Source organism: Drosophila sulfurigaster, chromosome 2L, assembly GCF_023558435.1.
Source record: "Drosophila sulfurigaster albostrigata strain 15112-1811.04 chromosome 2L, ASM2355843v2, whole genome shotgun sequence".
NCBI lineage: Eukaryota > Metazoa > Arthropoda > Insecta > Diptera > Drosophilidae > Drosophila > Drosophila sulfurigaster.
Window position 1 is genome coordinate 29,473,381 of NC_084881.1, and position 26,247 is coordinate 29,499,627.

A 26,247-nucleotide genomic window follows, 5' to 3' on the forward strand; every position below is an offset into this window, starting at 1 on the left:
CAACTACAGATCATTGCTACTATGACATAACTGTTTTTGTGTTACAATCGATTGCGTTGCTTATAAAAATCAAGTGTTAAATATATTAAACATGCTAGTTTTGGAACAGAGACTCTGCGCTGCAATTGGACCCATTGTGAACTATGGATCTCTTCAGAATAAATTTATTGTGAATGGCTGCAAATTTCGGGTGCTGCGCAACTTTGCTGATAAAACGGATTGTCCGAAAACCGAAACTAAACTGCCAAAGAAGCTAAGCCTTAAAAATGTTGATGTTGCCGATAAGCGCGTTTTTATGCGAGTAGATTTTAATGTGCCGATGAAGGATGGTAAGATAACGAATAATCAACGCATTTTGGCTGCACTGCCGACCATCCAGTATGTACTGCTTAAGGAATGCAGGTCTGTGGTAAGTAATGATACATTTAAGTTCAATGAGCGCTAAACATATTCATTACGATCGGATGAACTTACAAGTTATAAAAGGCGCGAACTTTTTTTTAATGCGCGAATTTTTTTTTTTGGTGCGTTAAAATTTTTTTGTAGTGTACCCAGAGCTGCGTATGCAGTCCAGCTTGAAAGTGCATTATGCAAGCTTGAAAGTATATTATGCTTGCGTTGCGCTGGTTACACTTAGTGCTTATGCACTTTCAAAAAATACTGAGAAAAACGTTAAATATGCAGCTTTTATTTCGAAATGCTAAAGTAAAAAAAAACAAAATTCATACTCTGATTCAATATTTAAATTTGTTTAAATAAATGTTTAAATATATTATATATGATTTAATATTACAGTTTGTTCAAATAAATCTTTAAATATATTATATTATATATTATTACTTATATATATATAATCCCAATTACAGGTGCTTGCCTCCCATTTGGGCCGTCCAGAAGGCAAAAAGGATCTGAAATTCTCATTGGCACCCGTAGCCAGGGAGCTGGAGAAGCTGCTGGAGTGGCCAGTCTGCTTTATAGACGATTGTGTCAGCCCGATGGCTCTTGAAGCAGCAGAAAATCCGCCCAAAGGCGCTGTCATGCTGCTGGAGAATCTGCGTTTCCATGCCGAGGAAACGGGCAGCTTTAAGCAAGGCGACGAAAAGGTCAAAGTCGATGCAGAGAAAGTGAAAGACTTTCGCTGCAAGTTGTCCAAGCTGGCAGACATCTATGTGAACGATGCCTTTGGCACAGCGCATCGTGCTCACAGCTCAATGATGGGCGAAGGCTACCAAGTACGTGCAGCTGGCTTTTTGCTGGACAAGGAGCTAGAGTACTTTGCCAAGGCTCTGGACAATCCCAAGAAACCCTTTCTGGCCATACTGGGAGGCGCCAAGATTGCCGACAAGATTCCTCTGATTAACAATTTGCTGAACAATGTGGATCAAATGATTGTGGCCGGTGGCATGGCGTTTACCTTTCTCAAGATTATCAACAACATGGAGATTGGCAAATCGTTGTTCGACGCAGAAGGCTCTAAGATGATCAACGATCTGATGAGCAAAGCGAAGCAAAAGAATGTCAAAATCTTGTTGCCTCTTGACTTTAAATGCGCTCAGAAAATCGATAAGGATCCCGGCGAGATCAAATTGGCTGATGTCAAGCAAGGCGTGCCCAAGGATTTTATGGGCTTGGACATTGGCGATAAAACCATTGAGCTGTACAGCAAGGCCATTATGGAGGCCAAAACTATTGTGTGGAATGGTCCGCCGGGTCTCTTTGAGAACGAAAAGTTCGCTGGCGGCACCAAAGCGATGTTGCAGGCCATTGTCTGTGCCACAGAAGCGGGAGCCACAACAATTGTTGGCGGTGGCGACACGGCGACTGCGTGTAAGAATTTCGGAGGCAGCGACAAAGTGTCACATGTTTCCACCGGAGGCGGCGCTGCGCTCGAATTGCTCGAGGGCAAAATTCTTCCCGGTGTTGCTGCCTTGTCGGATGCCAAAGGATAATTCTAATCGAGAAATAAAGTGTAGTGTTTATTGTGTGTTAACAAAGAGTCTAAGACGTATGTACGTCGTGTTCATCAGTTATCGTTTGATATATTCATCAGTATACATACATACATCACATTCATCAGATATCGTTTGATATATTCATGATATATGTATTCATCAGTAGCAGAATTCACCTCTTTCGATCATCTTCATCTACATTTTTAGGGGTAAGTGCATTTACTTCATTTTATGTTTCTTTTCCATCAATAATTCATGGGGTAATATGAATATTTTTATGAGCTACAATCTGAACAGATAAAAAAGATCGAAAAATAATTGCGCAGTTAATTGTGATTAGTTCAATTATTTTCAAAGAAATTCCTAACTTTCATTTTCAAATCCTTCGTAATCCCTCATTTCTCTAAAAACAGCAAGCGTCTGTTTGTTTATTGATAAATTTATTTAATTAAAATGCTTTAAAGTAGTCGAAAGTCGATTATTATCTATGCTCCAGACCCGTTCATATTTTCATAGTTTGGGAATTGCTTTCAAAGGATTAAATCCAGTTCTCTAACGTTAGTCTTTTGTCTAATTTTGCTCAAAAAATTCAGAAGCAGGTCGGATTTTGTTTTTGACTACGTTCACAAATACATAATATAATATAATATAGTTTTTTGGAATAACATGCGGGTTAGAATAAGATCTCGATCTAATTGTTTAACGTTTCAACAAAAAAATATGTTCTAATCAAAGCTGATGAGCTCCGCGGTGGCAGGTTCAGTTGCCTTGACGGGTTCGGGTTCGTTTTGCGGTGGAGCTGGCGCGGCAGCCACAGCTTGAACCTGGGCTTCGATAGCTTGAGGTGGAGCTGAGACTGCGTGCTGTTGTTGTTGTTGCTGTGGTGGTGGAGCAGCTGCTTGTGGAGGCAGTTGTTGTTGTTGCGGCGGAGCTTGAGTGTTGGCGAGTGGCGAATGAGTTTGAACCATTTGCTGTTGCTGCAACATGACGTGAGCCAGATGGGGTTGGGGTTGCTGAATAGGTTGCGGTGGCTGTTGTAGGGATTGCGGTGGTTGCTGAAGGGACTGAGGTGGTTGCTGATGGGACTGTGGCTGTTGTAGGGACTGCTGCAGCGGCGCTTGAGGTTGCTGTTGCGGCGGCAGCTGCTGCATCATTGCATTAGCCTGTCCGGGATTGGGATACGGATTGTCGGGTTGCATCATGTACATGCCAGGAGGCGCAATCCCTCCCGCAAATTGTCCATTCGGAGCAGCGGCAAAGCCGCCAGCTGCCGCATACGGATTGTAAACGTTGTTCAATTGATGCGAGGGCGAACCGTGAGGCGCCGCCATGTAGGGATATGGAGCTGTCTGCTGGCCCATCAAATACTGCGCCTTCTGCTGCTCCTGGCGCAGCTGCATTTCGCGTTCCTGCTCCTGGATGCGCTGCAGCGCCAGCTGACGTTGATAGTCCAAATACTCTTGCTTCTTCTTGCGCATTATCTCAAGCTTCTGAGCCATCTGCAGTTGACGCTGTCGCTCCTGCTCCTCGGCAATGCGACGCAACTTCTCCACGTGCTCCTGACGGAGCACATCCAACGCTGCACGCGAATCCTTGATCTGAGCGAGCTTATCCTGCAGCTGCTCGTACCACATGCGTTTGTCGTCCAGCTCCTTGATGTAGCTGAGCTGTTGCGAGTGCAGCGAGGTCAGCGTCATGAAGAGCGTCTGCACCGAGGAATCGTTGGAGATGCTGCGACCACGACTCGAATTCGATTTCATGCGGTTCACAAAGATCTCGACCTGGATACGCATGTTGGCGGCAAACTCGTCGATCTGCAACTCATCGGCGGTCTTGGCTGGCAGCATTTGCTGTGCTTGCTGCAGCAGTTGTGGCAGTTGCTGTTGGGGTTGCGGTGTAGGTGGCATAGGACTAGGTGCCGAGGGGCTGGCCATGACCGAGGATTCGCTTATCTTGCGCTGCTCCCAGTAGCTGCGATTCAAGTACTTGGCCAAGTCGGGATTGCTTTCCTCTTGCTGCTGCTGTTGCACAGCGACTTGGGCTTGAACTGGCGGTGCCTCGGGGCTGGGAGAACGTTGCTGCATGCGATAGCTAATCGGTTGCTGCTTCTTTTGCTCCGCCTCCGACTGGCTAAGAGCCAGCGCCAAGTTCAGTTCCTCCTCCTCCTTCAACTCCTGTTCGCTTTTGCGCGCTGGCGTCTGTTAGAAACAACAATTCGAAAGAGATTTAATTTAATTTTGCCGTGGCCACCAATAAGACAACCAACCTGCACCTGTTGTGACAGCGAGCTGTTCAAATATTCCGCAGGCAGATCCGAATCTCCAGCCACTCGCGTTGAGCTCGTCTTGCCAGAAGCTGCACCAGCTGGACGTTGCAACGCCATGAAGCAGCCGTCGCACACACGCACGTCCTTCTCGATACCATACTTGGGCAGTGGGCACTGTTTACCCGTGCACTGGCCACAAAATACCTGACCGCAGTTGCGGCAGTGATGCTTGCGATTGGTGAATGTGAACTCGGCACGACACCGATGACACACCTTGCCATCTGCCCAGTTGGGCGCCGTGTCGGCGGTGAACATGGCATCCGCCTCCTTGAGCTCTGGGAACGTGTGTCCCTTGGCCTTCAAAATGGTCATAGTGTCCTGTGAAGAGAAAGTGGAGTTTTAGTATTTTTAAGGGGTACAACAAAAGTATTGTTCAAATCAAAGAGTTTCTGCTCGTTAAGAACTTCCGCCGATCTAGGGGGATAGATAAACATGACTATAAGCTGTCACTGCCGTTTTCGCTCTCTTTAGAAATGGTATAAAAACAAAAACTTGGGGAATTCCCTTGACGAAACACTTAAGTTACCTTAATCGCCTGATTAATCTAGACAGATAGATGAACATAACTATAAGCTATCACTGATCAAGCACTTATGCTACATATACTTAATACAGCCCTTTTCCTTTTGAGAGGAATGGGAACAGAAATTCGGGGAAGTCCTTTGAGGGAACACTTAGTTACCTTAATCGCCTGATATTTGTCCATGGAACGAAAAGCGTACGCCCATGTTTGGACTAGTTCCAGCATTTTCTGACGCACATTCTCGTGCGGCGTCTGCTCCAGGAAACTGCTAAACATCTCGCAGTTCTCCTTGGTGAACACTTCGTCGTGCACCGGAGCTCCGCAGTTCTTCACAATGCTCTCGAGCACCAGTAGCGAGTAGCATGCCGAGTGCGGATTGGGCGAGTTCATTTTCTTCTTAATAGCAGCAAAGGCATTTTTTGGGCTGCAATTGAGTAATTTAATTAGTTTAGAGTGACTTTTGCTTTTACCCAGTTGGAAGACAAGCTTACGTGACATCTTTCTGATTGATTTCATCGCAGATCAAGAGTATGGATGGCCAGTCGGGTTCCAAGCGCAAATGGCTGGTTGCGTTCTCTGCAAAAATACGTAGTATTATTGTAATCTCTTTTTTTTTAACTGCGTTTGAGGTTCATTCGCCTTTTTTTGTTGCGTTGTTTTTTTCTTTACTTCTGCTTATGTAGTTTAATCGATGAGTCATTTTGTTGCACTTTGTGCTTGTTTAACTGATTTCTTGCGTGCGTCACTTACCCAGATTTCGATCGAAAGTAGAGCGAAACATTTTCTAATTGTTTTACACTCGTTATTTTGCTCTAAATTCTAACTTGATAAAAGTTTCAATTGTGTTTTCTTTATGTATATTTTGCTTCTGCTTAAAAGCTGCTGCTGTCTGGTTGCAGTGTGACCATACGTTCAATTCCAAAATATACCTTACACACCGGGCTAGTCTAATGTGGTGGCAAGCGATAAACGCAGTTGATAAATTGTATATCGATTCTACCCAGGGCTGCAATCACCGCAATGCATCGCGCACCAACTTTTAGTATTTAAATACTGCAAGCGCAAAATTTGAATCTGTTCATTACGACGTTAAATAAAAGACAACTCAGTTTTTATAACATTTCCATTTTATTCGTACGCACATAAAAATTCTTACTAAAATCTAGTTAAAACAATAAGACAAAAACTAGCCAAATGACATATATACATTATGTATAGTCCTATAAATGTATGTACATGCATATGAAAGTGTATAACCATATAAAAACTACATATTTGTATATTCGCTATGCCTACAATATGTGTATGCCACATTTAGCATTAGTTAAAGTATCACACGCCGATGTAAAATATAGTTCACTTGATAAGTTCACTAAGCGATAAGTAACATAAAATCACATTCAATTTATATTAAGCTCAAATACTCGTGTGCTAGGCAATTTCCCCCCAAATTAACCCGACTTGACTTTACGCTTGAGCGTGAAGTACGCCAAGATCTTGAATAGCGTTATTTGGGCCAGAATCATCATGATGTTGTAGCCAAAATCGCTGTGTTCCATGCCAAATTGTTTCAGCACTGTGATGGCATTTCTGTAAATGAAATAGCGATTAAAAACTTATATTTGCAGTTTCGATATAAATGGAAGCTCACTTGAAATGACAGTAGAACTCTTCGGAGGGGCAGACCAACTTGTCACGATGGTTGCCATACAACGAGATTACCATATTCTCCAAGGCATAGCGCAGTGGTGAGAGGGCAGCAATAAAATGCAAAGCTTTTGGTATGTGGGTCAGCAGGATGAGGAAACCCGAGAACATGAGCATAAAGCACGTAGACACGGCGCCAACAAATGTGCCATTCTAAGAAAAGAGAGAGTAAATAAAATTAATTATATTGCACTTTAGTTTAGTTGGGATTATACTTACCACTGGATTGAGAATAGTGCCGAGGAAAACACCCAAGCCATCGGCGCATATTGTTACCACAACCGCAGTCAGCAGATACTTGACAAATCGATCCATTTCCACTGGCTGATCAGTCATCATATATCCAATTGTTATATAGACCGTGGAGAAGATGATCTGAGCGTAGAGGGGAAATAGATTAGCTTTGTAGTTGGTGAGCAAGTTTCTCTGGGAATACTTACATGCACTGGTGTGGATGTTATCATTGTGGCCACATAGTAGGTTCTTAGTTTGTACCAATTGTTGAACGTTTCCTTCTTGATGATCTCAATCTCCAATGGATCTGCAATCAATCAGCAACAGCTAAGCAAAGAGAGGCAGCTAAAGAAAGATTTCAATCCGCTTACAGCGCAAGATTCCAGGCATTATAGTCGTGTACCAGAGATAAACACAGTGTATCATGATCATGCCCACATTAGAGATTTGTTTAGTCGCATTGATGCCCGAATCGCCAAAGAAGAGTCCGATCATCACAGCGCTCAGAATGTGCATGCCCAGCTTCAAATAGGTCAAGGTCTGTCAGAGAAACAGAAAGGAAATATTTCAAATGTTAATGAAGTTCTAAAAATGAGACTTGAGTATTTAAATTAAATAACTAAATAGTGCACGTTTCTATAAACCGGTTCTAAAGCATTTAAATTAAAAATAAATATATGCATATTTATAGTTATTTTACTCTTTTAGGAACAAATTTAAAGTCACGTTTTAGATTTTGTGCTCTCGTTTAAATTTTGTGTTCAAATTAAGAACAAAATTTGCAATCGAGAATGTTGTCAGGAATTTTGGTATTGCTTTCGGATTTTGCGCTTTTGGTTAGATTTAGAAATGTATTCTTGTATTTTGAATGTTTTTCATTAAAAAGAAATTTATTCCCAAATTGGTGAAACTTGAATAAGAAATTTTTCTAAAACTTTTGGGTCCCGTTTTCGCTTCCGCAAATTAAAGAAAATCGAATAGCAAGCGTAATTTAAAGATAGATTTTTGGTACACACAATTATATGTTAAGTATAGTATATATGATACTCAAAAAAGGTTGCAATCAGATAAAAATTATAGGGAAAAACGCACACTTACTTCGGTTGCTTTGACTGATCTGGTATATTATGTACTCTATAGTATATTCTGAATATAGTATTTTAATATACCAAATATAGAGTTTGGTATATTTTTAGAAATTAAATAGGGATATTTAATTTGAATTCAGTATAATAATATACCGAACGCAGAGTTCAGTATATTTTTAGTATTTTCATGTCTATTTATTTGGTATATTTCAATTATTCACTATGGGTAACTGAAATCTCACAGTCGAGCACATTCGACTGTAGCTTTCCTACGTGTTCTCTCTGTGTGTCTTATCTTACCCAATCGCGGAAGAACTGCAGATGACAGCGTCCAATTAGCAGCCAGAGTCGCATCCATTCAGGCGGCGGATAGGTGTGCTTAACGAGCTCCTTTGTCGACTCCATGCTCTGCAGCTGCACTTTGGGCTGCGACGTCGTCTGCTGCCCTTGGCTGGGGGATTGGGCTTGCGCTTGCGATTGAGATTGGGATTGGGATTCATTGAACTTGGCAACTTGCGCCTCAGTTGGTGGCTCAACGTCGTCCGCTTGCATCAGCTGCTGATCGTATCGCCAGCGCGTGTCCTTGGCGCATTCGGTTAAAGCCTGCGTGTGATCCTCAAAGTCACCATTCACACACTCCAGCACTGTGATGAGAGACAATGAAGTGACATTGCTTTGTGAGAGTGTCAGGTGGGGATGGGAGGGGAAGATGTACTTACAGAAATCAGCTGGATTGTGATAGGCGGGACATTCGAGTCCGATCGTCTTGAGAAACATCACCGTATTCTGGGGCGTGCCCTGGTACGTGCATTGACCCGAGCTGAGCACGTAGATCAGGTTGAACAGATTGTAAATGTTGGTCGATGGCTGATGGATTGTGCACACAATGGTTCGACCCTCGTTCGCCAGCGATCGCAACAGTTGTATGGTATCAAAGGAAGATGAGCTGTCCAGTCCGCTGTGGAGCAGTAAATGGCAGTTGGAATGGTTTCAATTTCAAGGTTAGCACATGTTCGTTTTTTTTTTTTTTTTTCTTTTTTCGCAACTGGTTTCGTTTTGGATTCATCATCTCTTTATATGGTTTTTATGGTTTGTTATATATTATATGTATGTACACATGTCTGTCTGTGTGGCATTTGCTTACGTTGTGGGCTCGTCTAAAAATAGCACTGCTGGATTGTCTATCAGCTCTAGGGCAATGGATAGACGTTTCTTCTGGCCGCCACTCAGCTTCGAGCATCTGGTTTGTTTCGCTTTCGTTAGCTTCAATGTGTTTAACAAGTGATCAACCTGCAAAGTTGAATGTTTGAATTAGAAAAGTGCTTTACAACATTTGACACGTACTCTTTTTCTCTCTATCACATGCTTCGAAAGCTTCTAATAGTGATATTTATTAATTGGAAAAGTGGTTGACATTTTAACATACTATACATGCATTAAATTTAAATGTTAATTGTAAAATTGGTTTACATTTGACTTGCATAAAGTTCTTCATTAAACGAAGCCAAGTTAAAGTTTACTTGCAAAGCTTGTATGTTGAAAGTACTGATCAAGTTCCTTAAACTTTTTACATCAAGCTCATTAAAGCTTCATAAAGTTCTAAAAATTTAATTTATTGAAGTTCAAAATGAAACAGTTGTGTATAAAAAAAGGGTATAAAGATGTTAAAACAAATTTCTGTTTAAAATCATTGTCATCAAGTTTTCTGTTCTAATAATTGAAGTAAAATTTATCTTGTTAAAAAAGAGTGTAAAAAGAATTTAATAACAAATTTCTTTAGCTATTTAAAATTGATGTCAATTTTCCCATGTTTACTTTTTGCTTAAGGGCTTTGATAGTTTTCTTTGAAAGAGCTTTCAAAGCTTCTTAATATTGCTTTTTGTGTTGATATGTTATTACTGTTTATGCTTGCCAATCTTCTAAGGTGGATTGTTTTCTGTTTTCTTTAAAGTCTTCAAAATCTTTCTAACATTAATTTTCAAATGCACTTTAATTTAATTCCTTGCGAAGAATTTAATAATTCTTATGATTCGAATTCTTCTAAAATGTAGTACTTTGAATCGTGCTTAATCATAAAAGCCTTCAAAATGCTTTTCAAATCTTTTCTTAATTAATTTTCAAATGCATTTCCATCTCTTTCCCCGCTTAGCTGTTGTCTCGCAATTCTTTTTAACTGGCTTCACTTTTTGCGATCTTCAAAGCTATTCTGAACTATTAAAAACTTCATCAAAGCTTTTCTAAGCTCTTCGCTTACCAAAGCACGCTTCTCCTTTAGGCTGACACACTTGTTGGATATTTTGAGGGCCGCTGCCAGCAGCATTGTTTCCTCGACAGTGAAGAATGGATAGAAATGATCGTCCTGCATGATGTAGGCGCACAATTTGCGTGCCTTGCCGATCTCGATGGTGCCCGAGACGCCGGTTTTGGTGAGGCCAGTGAGAATGTTCATAAGACTAGATTTGCCGGCACCCGATGGACCCATGATGGCTGTCAGTTCGCCGGACTTGAATGTGCCCGTAATGCCCTTGAGCACAGATTTTTTTTCTACATATGTAAGAACAACAATGAAATGAATGTTATGAAAGATATATTTCAAGAATTGTTCAACGCAAAGTTCATGTAGAGTCACAAAATATGTGATATGTGGGTTAATGAGATACAGTTGAAGATTTCAAGAGTGAGATATTCAGATTAATTATGCATAAATCGAGAAACAAACCTTTTTTCTTAGGCTCTTTAACCTGATAGACGAGATCTTCAAAGTGTATATCGATGCCATAAACGTTCTTTAGCAGTTTGTTAGTGTCCATGATTGTGCGATTTATGTTTTATTTACTTTTCGGATATTATTTGTTTACGCTGCGCATACGTAATATTTTTTCTTATGATTGTTCTATTTAATTGTAGCGTTTTTTCAGTTCGTTTAGCAATTGTTGCTTAAGTTGGTTTAATACTTGGCTTTTATTTCTTTTGATCGCTTGGGTTACTGCAAAAAAACATTTGTTTTAGCTTATGGCTTGAGTGTGTTGCACAAGCAACGAAAAGATAGTCTTGCGTTGCAATTAGTTGTTGTTGTTGTTGAGTGGCTTATTCAAGGCAAACACATTTACATAAATGTTTAATTACAACGTCTAAAAATATTGTACAAGACAAGAAAAAGGGAAATTAAAGTTATGACAGAAGCCAGACGAAGCTTGTTGTCTGTAATTGGAGCGAAAACTTTTTTGGCCAAGATCATGAACTGCTGAACCATTGCACAAAGTGCTCAACCATTGAGTCGCATTGAGACAGAGAAACAGCTGTTGCTAACAACGAATTTAACTGCGACTTCGACTGCGGAAGAAGCAACAACTGAGACAGCGACGTCGACGCCGACTGCGACAGCGACTGCGACGCTTACCGAGGGCGATGAATAAAAAAGCAAAACAAAATCCAATAAATTAAATAACAACAATGACAATAGGGCAAGCATATCGAATCGGAATTTGGCAATGCAAAACGCGTAGTCGCGACGTCCGAAAAGTCAACAATCGAGTGAGTGAATAAAAAAACAAATCTGATTTTATTTTTCAAGTTTAAGCCTGGGTCGTAGACATTTTTGGGCGAAAAGAACTGACGCACACACAATCACATACACACAACTAGTCATTAAGCTTATGAATCAACAGTCATCATGAGCAACAACAGAAAAACAACAACCACAATGAGTCGTAATAATAATTATAAAACAAAAAATAATAATATTAAGAAGTGGCCCATAGAAAGAGAGGGAGCTAGAGAGCAATAACAGCAAACGACCTTCCCGAAAGAGGCCCCAAAAACGAAAAAAAAAAAAACATCAAATAAAGAAGAGATATGCGTATTCCTCGGGTATTTTATGAATTCTGTAAATAACATTAGCAAACAAACATCAAGTGTAAATAAAGATAAGTCTGTTCTCGGCGATAGAACAACACCGAATTCACTTTGACTCTATTGAACTTTTCTTCTCTTCTAAGCTCTTGTTTATTTGTTTGTTATCTCGCTTAATGATACGCTAATTGTCATTCTCGATTTATGATTGGCTTAATTGGAATAATAAAGTCAAATTCTACACTCTTTATTAATAAGATAATTAAAGATTTTGTTGTGAGTTAACCTAAAGTGTGCAAAACTTCTCATTTATAATTTCTAGTATTTCTCTAGTATTTTCATATTTTGTAATGTTCATTCTTTGAATACCTTTATTACTAATTGTCTCTGTAAATTTATGATTGTTTTAATTGGAATACTAACATACATATAAAGTGAAGAACTGCGATACTGTAATCTCTAAATATCTAAAATGTGAGTTGAATTTCTTGTTAGCTGCAAAGAACTTCCTATTAATGATTTCCAGTATTTTCATATTTGTAAAATATTTATTTGGTTTCTTTTTTAACAAACTTTCAATTTAGCTATTATAAAATAAGTACAAAATAGTAATTTTACTCTCTTTAAAAAGAGCTTAAAATGTGAACAACTTCTCATTTAAAAACTCTGCTATATTTTTTTGTATTTTCAAGATTACTTTTTAATTCTTTCATTAAGCGATGTCCAGTTTTAAATACTAATTGTTATTGTCGATTTCTGATTGCTTTAAGTGGAATTATTATGTATAATTAAACTTCTTAGAATAACTTCCCATTTATAATTTCTAGTCTTTTTTAATATATCCATATTTTGCAGTATTCATTTAGTTTCAATTTATCGACGCTCTACTTTAAACCCTCATTGCGTTGACGTCAGAAAGTAGGTTGTTGATTTTAGCACTTGTTTTTATTTTTGGGGCGACGGTGAAGTGAGGGTTTGTAAGATTCTGGTTCTGATCGAAACAATAGATTCTTATTATAAAATTAAATGAAAGGAATTTTTGGGGAGTATAAGAAATGTTGTATAATTTGTATAAATTTCAACTTAAAATAAAAGATTTAATCAATTGAAGAGTTGTTCTCGAAGTAGTTATTATAAATCAGCGATGTGGAGCTGTCTTCAATAGCTGAGCAACTTTGGCAAAGGTAATTAAAAATTTACCGCATCGAAGAGGAAGCTGAAGAGGCGGCACTGAAGATGGCGAAGAATTGGACAAGACAGCAAAGAGCAAAGAGCAAAGATCAGATAAAAAACAAAAGACTTGAGATAAAAAAGAATCAAACAACTTGAGCGAGCGAGCAAAGAATAATGACATTTGTTAATTGTTGTCAAATAGAAATCAAACATTGACAATAAATGGCACAAATTGCGAAACTCAACAAAAAAAAAATACATCAACAAAAATAGCTGAAAATGGCCAGAATACAGTCAGAGAACCGTCAAGTGCGTTGTTGTTGCTAATGTTGTTGTTGGCGTCGCGGTTGCTGCAACCAACAAGCAGCCAAGAGGTAGCAACACCTGTTTAAGTAGCGCTTAATTGTCGACGGTTCGTTGCTGCGACCGTCGAAGTTGAAAACGCGAAAAGTGAATCTGAAGTAGACCTGGCTAACCCCGCTGTTGGCATTTTCTTGCTTTAGCTTTTTGCATTTGCTTTTTACAGTTTGTGTTTGTTGTCTCTCTCTCTCTCTGTCTGTCTCTCTCTATAGGTTTGCGCAATGAAATTCCCGCAGCCTCAGAGAGACTGGCTTTAGAATATTTTTATTACTACGTGACCATTGAATTAATGGCTCAAAGAGGTTGTTATTATCATTATGATTATAACGCGTATTCTCGCCTTTTTTGCGACAAGCCTTTCAAAAGTCTGTCATTGATGGAAACAATAAGTGCGAGTTGCATTGAGGACAGCCTATCCCAGTTCTCACTTTGTCAATGAATAATGTGCACTGTCCTTCAGCTGTTTGGGTTGAACCGCAGGTCGTTCAATATATCAAATGCAATTTGAACCTTGGGAACGCAAACACTTGACCACAGGTTAAGGGTTATATACATATATTGGGAAGGGGAGGAGGAGGAGGAGGAAACATTCCACTTGCCATCAATTAAACTAAATTGTAATAACATTCAACGTAACTGAAGGTACTTGTTCTCACAATCCCCAGACACTTGTCTGTGCCACACTATGAAATAATTACAGGCCATCATCTTTACGATATTAACTTTCAAGTTCTAGTTAACTCGACCAACAACAGATATGATATACCATATGGCAATTTCTGTTGTTTTTTGGCTTCTGTGGAATTTCCGCTATTAAAGCGTTTCGCATTTTTGGGAAATTTTCCACAATTCATGCCATTAATCTGATGTATTTAATGAGATTTTGTTAGAAGAAACATCACCAACCATTAATATTGAATGAATTTTCAATTTCAAATGTGTAGTTGGAAATGAATTTAAAATATTTACAAAATCCAAAGTAATATCTATTTAATAAACATTACTTTTTTTGATCGTGCCTTGGGCTATGAAATTTGCTCTGCAGATTGATGCCGAAGACTGAAGATTAAACAACATTTTTTTATTGTGCTGGCATAAACAGAAGAAGTTGGTGTAAACACAGCCAAAAAATGCCGAGAAGAAATGTGTTTAATATCAGACAGATTTTTACGAGCTAGCTCGAGGCACTTAAACAAATCATAATCTCAGTGCGAGCATTATTATAATCATCGCATTGTGGTTCTATCAAGCGTCAAGGTTGTAGGAGAGAATACACTCATCTGAATAGAATACGAATACGATTGAAATATTCCGAGTGAGATGCTGACACGTGAGTTGAGCTTCTGTTTAGTCATCAGTTAGATAACAAAAAATCTGTTGGTTAGTTCACCAAAGCGTGTAATTACTGTTATTCTACATATTCATTAAATAAACAAGTATCTTATCAGTAGAAGCTTCTCAGCCTGCATTGCAACAAAGTAGTTTGTCAACTTTTGTATTTGCTTGCACAATCGCAACAAAAATCGACTGTGTGATACATATATACCAAACATTTATAATATGGTTTATTGGCAGTGCAAAATATTGTTCATGCAAAAGTATTTCCTATAAAACTGTGCGGTATTCATTTTAAAATATATCAATTTATTATACCACAAAAATACTAAAAATATACCGATAGCTACATTTGGTATATCGATATTATACTACATTAAAATATACCAGATTCTTCGTACAGAAGTATTTGAAAATATACCGAATTAATATACCATATAAAATACTAAATATATACCAAAAGTTGTATTTGCTACATTCAAAATGTACCATAAAGTGTGCAATATAACAGATTGTCAGCCAAAGCAGACCCCTAATTTGTAGGAATCGTAATACCCTTCTATACTATATATGTATATAAAACGCAGTTACAACTCTAAACGATCGTGTTTTATATTTTTGATATTCTCTTTTATAGTCGCATTCTGTAAGCGTTTGCAATTTTGGAGCGATCAACGACCCTGCGCAATCAGTTTTTCATATTTTTGAAAACAAAAGTTGCGCCACAAGTTCTTGGCTCGAAGTGTTGAATAAACACCCAAATTTAAATTTAAATTAAGTCGACAAGCGGGCAATTTGTGTCAAGTAGACCATAAAAATCAATAAATTTAAACGAATATAATCTGAGATATAAAACTGAGAACACTAAATAGTTCAATTTAATCCACTTCCAATTATTGTCAACAATGTTCATCAAGTTTGTCTTGGGTAAGATATTTTGATGACAGATCGTAGCCCTTTTCCTCCTCCCCTTCCCCGCTCGAGTGGCTATTTAATTGCTTAGGGCCGTAATTAAATAGCGTACAGAGGGCACATATTAATTTGCCAATTAGTAAGGCAAGCACAATAAAAAAAAGAAAAATTCCCGCTAAACTGTTTGTTTGCCTAAGGTACACGTAAATGTAAATAATAACTGGAGCAACAGGTTGCTCTGAGCCCAACCCTAGAACACACACATACACACAGAGAACCTTTTGACTCATTTTGGCAACGTCCGATAAGTAAATTGTATCTGAAAGATAAGCGCTAGAAAAGGGAAGCGTCTGAAATACTATAAATAGTTCACTTTCTTCTGTTTTTTTCCACCCGCACACGCACGTTGTCTATGGCAGAATGTATCTATGGATGGTATTATAGTATATGCGACGTCTGGTCTATATACCCTCATACCATATATATGTATACTATAGTATATTGGACTGTATGCAAACCGGAGCGGAGCGGAGTGGAGAGTATTGCATTACAAATTGTAGTTTTCCACGCCCTCGAGTCTCTGAGTATGTTGACGCTTGTTTGTTGTCCCGCACATTGTTGTAGCCCTCAATGACAACAATGCTGATGTTGATGTTGGCCATGATGATGACTGTCGGGGGAGAACTATGTGTGGACTACGAGTATGTGGGGTGATATCATCATCAACGCGATTTGGCAACAATAATCGCTAGGGCTAATAAAATGTAAATAAATATGCTTTCTTCGCCCAGAAGGAGACTCATTAAAATCGCAACGAATATGAAAACTACGCTATTCTGTGTGAGAGAATTTAATTGCGGTTGGTAAAACAATGAGCCATGCCATCTGGCTGGCGCATGTGGCGTATGCGTAATATGTGCAAATATCATTATCATCATCATCATCATATGATATGTGTATCCCAGCAAATGCTGAACTTTGATCTACAAAGAATGTGGCACACAAGTGCTACAATATGATTTCATGGAAGGGGGCCAGCCAGCGAAGAAGAAGAAGAAGAAGAAATGAAATGAAAGAACCCCAAATTGAAAGCAAAGTTACAAATAGTTCAATTGAGTTTTGCATATTAATAGCAACTTGGCAACTTGTTGAACGACTCAGCGGCACCAGCAAACACTTGCACTTGACACACACACACACACACACACACACACACGAATACAAACATTCAATTCGTTTCAATTCAATTCAATTGAACTCGATCTAAAAATGCGCCTAAATGTATTTATTCATAATTATTCACAAATACAATAAAATATGTATTCACTTCCTACTTTCAATACCGTCGTACACTTGTTTCTTTCGATTCTTCTGACGAAACAACACGAACCGAGATGCAGAGGGTTTCTTTTTTGTTATTTATAAAGTCGAGCGAAGAACACACAACACATATGTCTGTATCTCTAGATATCGTGGTACATATATTATGCGAAATATATTTTGGATTTGTAACACGCGCAGCGACTTCTCGAATATATATACATATGAATGAATATATATGAGTTTCTGTCTCTGTTTTTTTGGTTTGGTTAGTTTTTTTGGCTGTCAATTTCAAATTATGTTTCTCGAAATACAAAAAAACACACTTCCGAATCGCTCGAAATGCGGCGCGAGACTGAGTCGAAAAACTGAGACTGACTGGGTCGACTTTCAGTCAAAGCAGCGTCGACATCGCGACGTCGCAACGGAACGGAACTCGCGCAAAATAGTTTCTGAAGCATTGCGGCGGGTTCTCTGATATCGCATATAATACACGAAAAACATATAGTACTCAAAGTGTACTCTATACTATGCGACTGGATATCTCAGTTTTCAATCGAGAGAGAGAGAGAGAACTGAACCGTTGCGCTCGCTCAGTGGTTTCTTTCATTGTTTTCTAATGTTTATTAATAAAAAGAATAAAATGGATGAAAAAATACCCAGCCGCAAAATGCAATAGAGTGGGAGAGCGAGAGAGAGGGACAGAGAAACAGCGAGCGAGCGAGAGAGAGAGAGAGAGAAATGTTTAGGCGCCCGTTTTTCTTTTGTTTATAATTCTCTCGCATTTAGAATTCTCCCGTCGCTGTCTCATTTGGTTAATTGTATTGAACAATGCAGACAAGTTCAACTGGTTAGCAATTAACTAATTCATTTTGCAACTTTGTGACGAAATATCAACAATTTCCCTTCATGGTCAATTAACTGTGCAGCTGCTCTACTTATTTTATTAACGCAAAGAAATCAGTTTTTAATTGCTCACTGAGCGATGTTATCATTAGATCATTTTCATATTAAGTCAAGCTATTATTTTTGAATAAAACATTTCATTTTTGCATTGATAATAATTTCCATACTGATTCTAGCTATTATTTTCAATAAAAATGTTTGATTTTATATCAAATATAATAAGTAAGAAAGTTGCAGTCGAGTGTGCTCGACTTTGAGATACCCCGATAGCCATTTTGAATAAAAGTAAAACAGTGCGGTATTACTCTTAAAATATACCAAATTAATATACCAAAAATATTAAAGATGTCCCAGAGATTATATTTAGTATATTTATGTAGTAACACATTCAAAATATACCATAGATTAAAATACTAAAAATATACCAAAGGTTGTATTTGGTACATCGTTAAAAAAAATACCAGATTGCCTCTTATAGTCTTTGAGATTTAGGTATTTATACGGACAGACAGACAGACGGACAGACTGCTGATCAGAAATATATATACTTTATGGAGCTCTTCTGTCTGTTATAAACATTTTCTGCCGGCACAAAGTTATAATACCCTGCTACTTTATGTGTAGCGGGTATAATAATAAATACTTTATTTTCAAACATGCTTTCAAATTCCCTTTTGACATTTATAGAACTGCTTCGGTTGTATTTTCCTTATATGCAATATGTGGTGACTGTCTCAATTTTCAAATGCCTGCGACAACATTCTGAAACGATTTCGATAGATTTATTATTCCGGTTAACCAGAGAATCGATCAGCAATTTAATTTAATTGATCGCAGTCTCGAATGATAATCTGCAGTTGAACCTTTGCCTTTGCACGATTCATATTCTGAATCAGCTGCATTAATTGTGCATTTAAGAATTACAATTAGCTGCACAGACGACCCTTGGACACACTCGATAGATCAAGTTAATCCGAGTGTTTAGATATTGATTGCATATTAGTGCGCTTCAAAGACCAATTGATGAGCAGCAGCAGCAGCAACATGCTTGAGAATCGAGTTTATCATCATGAATCTGATTAATAAAGCTAATGGCTTTCGAATGACGCTCAAATATTGTCAGCTAATTTATTATACGATCTTATCTCCAAGTATGTGAGTGTGAGTGTGTGTGTGCTTCCATTATATTAATTTCGAGTTATCTTATCAACATCACAGCGAACAAGAGAACATAATTAAATGTTTAATATACTCAACCCTTTGATAGATAATGCCAAAACGAATATTCCAAGTCCTACATAATGGAATTTATTATGCGCAGCTCTTTGCGAGTACGAATATTGAATTTTCATAATGTGATAGCTTGGTTGCTAGTTGAACTTTAATCGACCCTTTGTCTAGTACTTTGAACTGTTCACTTTGTTTTACAGTTTAATTGGCTATGTAACTGGAATTTCTTAGGGTACTAAGTTAGTTTTCAAAAGAGTATTTTTATCTTTGTGCCTCCATGACATGTACTGAAACTTTCTTTGTCTGACAATCTAGTATATTTTGCAATTTATGGTATATTTTGAATGAAATACTACTTAAAATGTAGTACTTTATGTATTTTTAGTATTTTTATGAGCAATTAATGTGATATTTAGAGTATTTTTGCGGTATTTAAAATTGGTATGCTCTTTTAGTTTCACTTTTCAACTTTAGTTGCAGAAAGTTCTGGATGAATTGCTCTAGAAACTAGCTACTTAAAAAGTTGTATAATTCAGGAATATTTATTAGTTTTTTATATGTTAATAATTGCTGCCGATTAAGTGTTATTTAGCAGTTAATAAAAGTCTAGAATTAAGTGGTAAGTGCTGGGAAATATTGTAGATCGATTGATAATTGAGTTTAATTTCAAATCATTATTCACAATGCTTAGAAAAATCGATGCAAATTAACAGCAGATTATTATTAAATATTTCTGGATAAAATAGGAAAAGTGTTTCCAACTGAATGTGATTGATTACATATTTCAAATTGCTCAAAATTTGCTATATATAAAATTGTGCATGCGTGTGTGTGGCTTATTAAATATAAACAATACTAAAAGCATAGCATCTACAACTCGGAATAAAGGCGGCAAATTTCACTGCGTGCTTGATACAAACATGCGATCGGAAACGCTTTTGACATTGACATTGAAACCGAACACCGAACAGCGAGCATCGAACACTGCAGAAGTAGACAGAGACAGAGACAGGGTGAGAGAGAGAGAGAGAGAAGCAACAACAAATGTTTTCGACTTCCCAAAACAACAACGAGATAACAACCGGCTGGCCTTCTTTGCATAGTAATCAAACAACGCAACAACTGCGATACTAACAGGCTTTGGCTTTGGATGCGGCTGTTAGCCACAATAAATATGATACTCGCCACCTCTCTCTCTATCTCTGTCTCTCTCTTGTATCTTACTGCTATTTTAGCCGGCTTTCGGCTGCGGGGGAGCGCTGGAAGCGTTCAAAAAGCGAAGCGAAATGTCGTCACGATTGTCAGTTACAGTTGAGTGAACTCGCGATTTCAACACACAACTGTATAACAATCCATTGAACTGTATATCAATCCCATCAAAAATCACAAACCACAAATCTGACAGATCACACAGTTCCACTTAGTTTTTTTTTTGCTCACTTATTTCAAGTTGAACTTGCACAACTTGCGAACTTATTATCATTCATTATAGCCATGAGCATCTTCTGAAAATACAATCCGCAACAATTTGTTCATTTTGTTTTATGATTTATGCGGTTCATAGTGAATATAGTGACTATATAATATGGAAACTAAACATGCTAGAGGACAGCAGCTAGACAGCTGAGTGAACACAATTCAGGGGCTCGGCAAGGCAAACCGTTTAATGATTTAATTCAGTAGCTTTGACGAATGATCTGATAATGACAAACTGACAAACATTTTAAAAAGCCAATTAAAAATTAGAATACCAAAAGTTTTATATTTGAATAGAAATAACTTTACGACTTGAATTTTAATTAAAATAATGTAAAGGTCAATTCTAAAAACTAAAAGCCCTTTACAAGTATTTCTAAAGTATTTTCCAAGAAATAATAAATTTTAAAAAGGTTTTGCTTAGAAGCCATAATTTTACTACATTAATGTAACTTCGAATAATACCATTGATAATATCTATCAACGTCAATTTTAAAAACTAAAAGCCCTTTACAACACTGACAAGCTTTTTTTCTAAAATTAGAAAATCAAAAGATTACCTATAACATAAGAATGGAATTTTAATAAGACTTTGTGTAGAATCATTAACTTTACTTTAATTACAATTTAAAATAATACAGCAGATAATACATCTGCAAAGGTCAAAACCTCGTAGTCCAATTAATTGCTTCCTTTACAACACTGTCAAATATTTTTAGCTTGTATGCCTTGTATTTCTATTTTTTTGAGAATTCATTGAAAACTTTTGTAAACGGGTAATATAAACAAGTTTAATGTGTGTTCACCCGATAAATTAGAGCACACACATTGTGATTTATAGCCTACAGACAAAGAGGGAGATAGAGAGAGAAAGAGGGAGATAGATATCATTTACTATAAACAGTGTTTCCGCTTGAGAATTTGTTCGCATCACTTTTACTTTTTCAACGTCTCGAAGCGTAAACTTAACTGCCTTATCGAGTGTCAAATGAGGGCACTTTTCATGTCTGTTTAAATGTCTAATGAGTGCGTTCTGGTGTCGAGGCGTTCATGTTCATGTGTTCATGTTTGTTATGGATGAGTTAGGAGCACGACGACGATTCAATTACGAATACGTGGGGATAATTCTAATGTAGGCTAAAGAACTATCACTTATTATTCTATATTCTATTCTACAATATATTCGCATGCTAGTCACGTTTTTGGCAAATGTTACGATCTTTAATGGATTTGTAATTGATGCACAACAGTTCACTTACCTTTCGATTTATCCACTACCTCATAGCAGAGATTCTCGAAGCGAATTTGGGGCGCATAATACCCCGGTGACCTCTTCATTGTAATCCTTGAATAACTTGTTCCTCAAAAGAGTCGTTTATTAAGTGCCTATTAAAGACATGTTGAGATCATTTCGTAAAAGGTGTTTTATGGCCAACATAACTCACCTGAGCTGCGTAATATGCGAAAGCATTAAGTAACCTCTTGCCTGTTTATTTAAATAAAATATTTTCATATTATATATTATACATTAAACAAATTTTAGAGTTCTCTGAAATGTTTAAATTAATATTTTTAATCTCAATTAAAAGCTAGAGAATCGCGTGAGCATCTAATGTGGAAAGGTCATAGGTTTATCATTTGGCGTACTTGAAGTTCGGAAACTTTTTGGGTGCAAATGTGGTGACGCCAAGAAATGTTCTCGGGTGTTGAACTGAACAATCTGAAAACCTTTGGTTATCATTATGCTGTGTGATGATCACATGAATTGAATCATCTATAATATTTCGTGCTTTCAAAGATGTTTAAACATTTATACACTTTTTTGTAGATTTCGTGCTCTTCTGTTATCAACTAAAGCACTCTTTTATTTCATATTTTCTGTTGTACTTAACAACAGTATTCCAATCTTAAAATCAACAATTTACTAACCAATAAATTCGAAACTGCTTTTCGTAAATTGAGTTGTGAACAATTGATTCGAAAGACAGTTTTTATTCCGATTTTATCAGCTTGGGTTTCAGATTTCAAATTGAAGTTTTGCTACCGAATCATTTGAAGTGTTCCACGAGACTGCAAAAAAAATAATTTTTATCCAACGCTGTGGGCGCAACTACTGCGGCTGCTGTGCTGCCAGACCTGGACTGTTTAGCGTTTTTAATTACTAGTTGGAATTAATTTTACAGCTGGCGATTAAATTTAACCTCGGTGCTCAGCTCAGGCTCGCGATGAAAGGCTCAAGCAAGTTTAGCTATAATAAAAAAAAAAATTAGTTGAAATGGCAATCGAAGAAACAAGTGCGATCACATAACAAATGTATGAGAGAGAACTATTTGAAGAAACATGCGGAAAAACATGGACGGATCAATTGAACAGTTGTTCGCTAAAATACAACTCTAGTTGATTCACAAATACGAAGCGTGTAAATAATAAATTAATTGATAAGCGCCAGACGATGTTAATTTCATGTTATTAGTAATACGAGAAGTTTGGTTTGAACAGGTTTTGGAATACACGCTTTAAATTGATGCTAAAATACGCTTTCATGATGTTGTAAATATGGTTTAAGCTTATACTTGATTGTCAGTGTATCACAAAGTCGTTTTGTGTTTTCTCCAAAATGTTCCGCCTATTAAAATCTTGATTTTCCAGCTTTGTTCTCAACTTGGAAATGTTTTTCCGATCAAGAACACTGACCTATTGGCATTTATGAATTCAATTTAATTCGATTAATTTATAAGGTCCCTGCTGCGTTTTGCGGTAACTTGATTTGAGTATCGTTTACATGTACAGATTGCTGTTTTCAAGCGTAACTTAATCTTTGATTTATTGGCGTTACAAGTGACAAATAGGAATTGTGGTTGTTGGTAATCGCACCCATTGAGTATCTAAGTATCTAATAAATAATATTGTTGCTAATGCATTTCGAATATTGAGTAAATTTCCTGAATATATTTGCTTAAATTCTTAACTTGTCATCCATTTCTTTACACATAATGCTGACTTGCAATATTAACTGCTTATTGTTATTCAGTAACACAAAATTTATTCAAATTAAGTTATTTTCAACAGTCGAAATATGAGCTAAAATGAGCTAAATGGTGCATGTCTCGGCTAAGCTGTAAACTGCGCTAAAGTTGCACTAGCCATGTTTCACACCAAGCAAGCTTTTGAGAGCTAAAAGTTTTGAGCGTAGCAGCGAGCTTCGAGCTTATGCTTTAGTTTTGTAGCAGCGACAATTTAATAGATTGCTTGGTTCACTTAACGCATGAGATACGTAACTCAAAGATGCGAGTTTTATTCTATTGAGATCTATTTGAATTTTGAATACAATATGTTTTGATATTTTGCTGCTTAATATATTATTTTGACATTTTATTGATATTCCATCACTTAGACAGCCAGTCAATCAATTTGAAGTTTTACTTTAATAAGCATTCACAATATTGTTGCTTCCTCGCCTCGAGATATTAATAGAGTTTCCGAAAGCTGCTTATCGCCTTAGAATCCAAATCAAAACATTCTTAAGGATGAAGAAATGAAGGAATTCCAAAAGCTATTACGCTTGCTCTTGGCGTTGGCGTTTTCGTTTGCATTGGCCAAGTGATTGAGCCGAAATCAAAATATCGGCAAACAGACTGAATTATTAAATAGGAATTGTCGTGGTGGTCGTGACGTCTGTCCGTACGTCTGTCATTATGGCAATCTGTGGCAACATTTCGCTATTTGTCGCCCATTTCGAATGGGAGGGAGGAATGCTTGTTATTGGTTTTTTTTCTTCTTTTTGTGGCGGGGGTGAATGAGGGGAAATGTGTGTTCTTCTTAGTTTTGGCACACTAAAATGTTCTGTGTGATTTTTTCAATCAAAATTTGAAAGCCAGCATAAGCTGGTCGGGATTTGGTGGGAATTGTGAATGTGAATGTGATTGTGTATCCTGGCAATGGATACTGGCAACGCGGACCCCGCGAGACCTTTGCCCTGCTGCTCTGCTTCCCTGGTTCCTTCCCTTTGGGGGTCACCAACTTCTTCACGCCATGTGCGTGAATTTGCTTTGTCTTATTTTCATTTCATTTTGCTTTTGGCTTTTATTTGTTGTCTGTTATCTATTTGTGTTTGCTTTGCTTTCATTTTGGCCATAAGGCGACAATCGTTGCCATTACCATCATCATCATCATCATCATCGGGAGCAGAGGGAACAGTGCTCGCTCGGTAATCCATGGATGATGATATTCCCCAAAACTAAATCAAAGCGAAATCGAATCGAATTTATTGTCATCTTCATTTTGCGCCTCAGATTATGCTACACAGATTTCTCGCCGGGATGCGCGATGCGATGGGGGGCTTCAGTTTGTTGGGTTTCAATTTCGGTGTGAACTTTCGCTTTCCCTTCCTTTTTTTGTCGTTGTCGACATCGTTGTTGTTGTTGTTTTTGCTGTGTTGCGTTGCGGGCAGAAGACCGTTAGCATTTTATCTGCAACTGGAGTTGGAGTTGGGGACTCGCTTGGGGTTCGTTGGGTTCAACACGAAACGTTCTGCTCTGTGTGTGTGTGTTGCCCCTGAAGCTACAGGTTATGATACTTCGTCCGTCTGTCTGTCTTTATGTCTGCTTGTAAGTGTATTTTGGCATTTCATCTGCGTTTTGTTTTCGTGTCGCCCTCACAATTTTGCTGATTGTGATTGTTGTACATATTTTTAGCTGTTTTTTTCTCTTCTTCGACTCTGCTCATCTTCTTTTTTGTTGTTTCAAACAGCTGCAATCAAAAATACATCATGAATGCTATACCCAAAATGCTTTGGGGCCAGGTCCATTATGTGTTTACCACCCAAACGACACTAGCTGCTGTTGACACTTAGATAGTTGATTAATCTGGACGGAGACAGCAAACTATATGGGGCTTAAAAATACATATTTAATAGATTATCCGTGTATATTATTTATGGCAGGCTTATTGTAATTATAATGCTCTTTAATAGCTAAGCAAAGGCTTACGAGGAATTCTATTCTCAAGTAAAAAGAAGATAACAAATTTGTTTGACGACTTCCATAATATTATTTGCTATAGAGTTGAATCTTCAGATTCAAGTTAATTGAGATTTGTAGATAACCAAATTAAGCTTAAAGCCAGCAAAACATTTTTAGTAAAGTGCTTAGTAAATAAAGTAAAAAATGAGCTTTAAAGCTCACGAATTAATGCACTTTCTGCATACATATAGTAAAGTTAAAATTAAAGTAGTCAAAGAAAAATACATTTGATATACTGTAAAAGAGCTTTTAAACTTATGCTTTAATTAATGTGTTTTAATGAATTCCTAAGAATAGCTGTTCAGGCTTGAAGCATAATTTTACAATTTCTTTGGTGGAAAATAAGGTAGAAAGTGGAGTTATCAATGTAATTAAACAGTATTTCTATGCAGAACATGACCTGATATACTGTAAATGACCTTTAAAGCTTCAATATATTTCAAAAGGTATTCATATGATATAAATGCTCTTAAAAGCTTCTAAATCAATTAATGTGCTTGCCGCCTTTGTAAGAATAGCTTTCTAAGCTTGGAGGATAATTGAAATATTGCTTTAGTCGCAAGTGAAGTTGAGAATTGAGCAATTAATGCAATCAAAATCTATTTGAAATACTGTCCATGAGCTTTAAACCTTCTAAACCAATTAATGCGCTTGCTGCCTTTGTAAGAATAGCTTTCTTAGCTTGGAGAATAATTGAAATATTGCTTTAGTGGAAAGTAAAGTTAAGAATTGAGCAATTACCGAAAAACAAATCTTTTTTATACTGTAAATTAGCTTTAAAGGTTCAATATATTTCAAAAAGTATTTTCTGTGATATAAATGCTTTTGAAAG

General features: G+C 37.3%; 3 protein-coding genes across 7 annotated transcripts; 1 reads left to right on the forward strand and 2 right to left on the reverse strand.

Annotated features, from left to right (window-relative positions):
• The first annotated feature begins 11 nt into the window (after positions 1-11).
• On the forward strand, positions 12-1,994 carry LOC133838553 (uncharacterized). Its single transcript, XM_062269703.1, has 2 exons — positions 12-409; positions 867-1,994. The coding sequence occupies exons 1-2, from the start codon at positions 92-94 to the stop codon at positions 1,947-1,949; spliced, it is 1,401 nt and encodes a 466-aa protein (XP_062125687.1). The 5' UTR covers positions 12-91; the 3' UTR covers positions 1,950-1,994.
• Positions 1,995-2,375: 381 nt separating this feature from the next.
• LOC133838661 (hepatocyte growth factor-regulated tyrosine kinase substrate) lies at positions 2,376-5,713 on the reverse strand. 2 transcript variants are annotated; one of them, XM_062269838.1, is made up of 5 exons: positions 5,552-5,713; positions 5,293-5,377; positions 4,961-5,225; positions 4,225-4,596; positions 2,376-4,150 (listed from the first exon to the last, which is right to left on the reverse strand). In XM_062269838.1, exons 1-5 carry the CDS (start codon positions 5,580-5,582, stop codon positions 2,678-2,680), a joined length of 2,226 nt encoding a protein of 741 aa, XP_062125822.1. In that variant the 5' UTR covers positions 5,583-5,713; the 3' UTR covers positions 2,376-2,677. The 2 variants fall into 2 exon arrangements, with proteins under 2 accessions (XP_062125822.1, XP_062125816.1); XM_062269832.1 differs by having other exon boundaries at positions 4,219-4,596.
• Positions 5,714-5,910: 197 nt separating this feature from the next.
• Positions 5,911-22,464, reverse strand: LOC133838677 (ATP-binding cassette sub-family G member 1). 4 transcript variants are annotated; one of them, XM_062269874.1, is made up of 12 exons: positions 22,324-22,464; positions 21,840-21,880; positions 21,654-21,780; positions 10,085-10,374; positions 8,975-9,120; positions 8,550-8,788; positions 8,131-8,474; positions 7,114-7,282; positions 6,949-7,049; positions 6,728-6,883; positions 6,453-6,661; positions 5,911-6,391 (listed from the first exon to the last, which is right to left on the reverse strand). In XM_062269874.1, exons 3-12 carry the CDS (start codon positions 21,730-21,732, stop codon positions 6,253-6,255), a joined length of 1,872 nt encoding a protein of 623 aa, XP_062125858.1. In that variant the 5' UTR covers positions 21,733-21,780; positions 21,840-21,880; positions 22,324-22,464; the 3' UTR covers positions 5,911-6,252. The 4 variants fall into 4 exon arrangements, with proteins under 4 accessions (XP_062125858.1, XP_062125853.1, XP_062125846.1 ...); XM_062269869.1 differs by lacking the exons at positions 21,654-21,780; positions 21,840-21,880; positions 22,324-22,464 and adding exons at positions 10,550-10,816; positions 16,814-17,110; XM_062269862.1 differs by lacking the exons at positions 21,654-21,780; positions 21,840-21,880; positions 22,324-22,464 and adding exons at positions 10,550-10,816; positions 16,806-17,110.
• Positions 22,465-26,247: the final 3,783 nt, after the last annotated feature.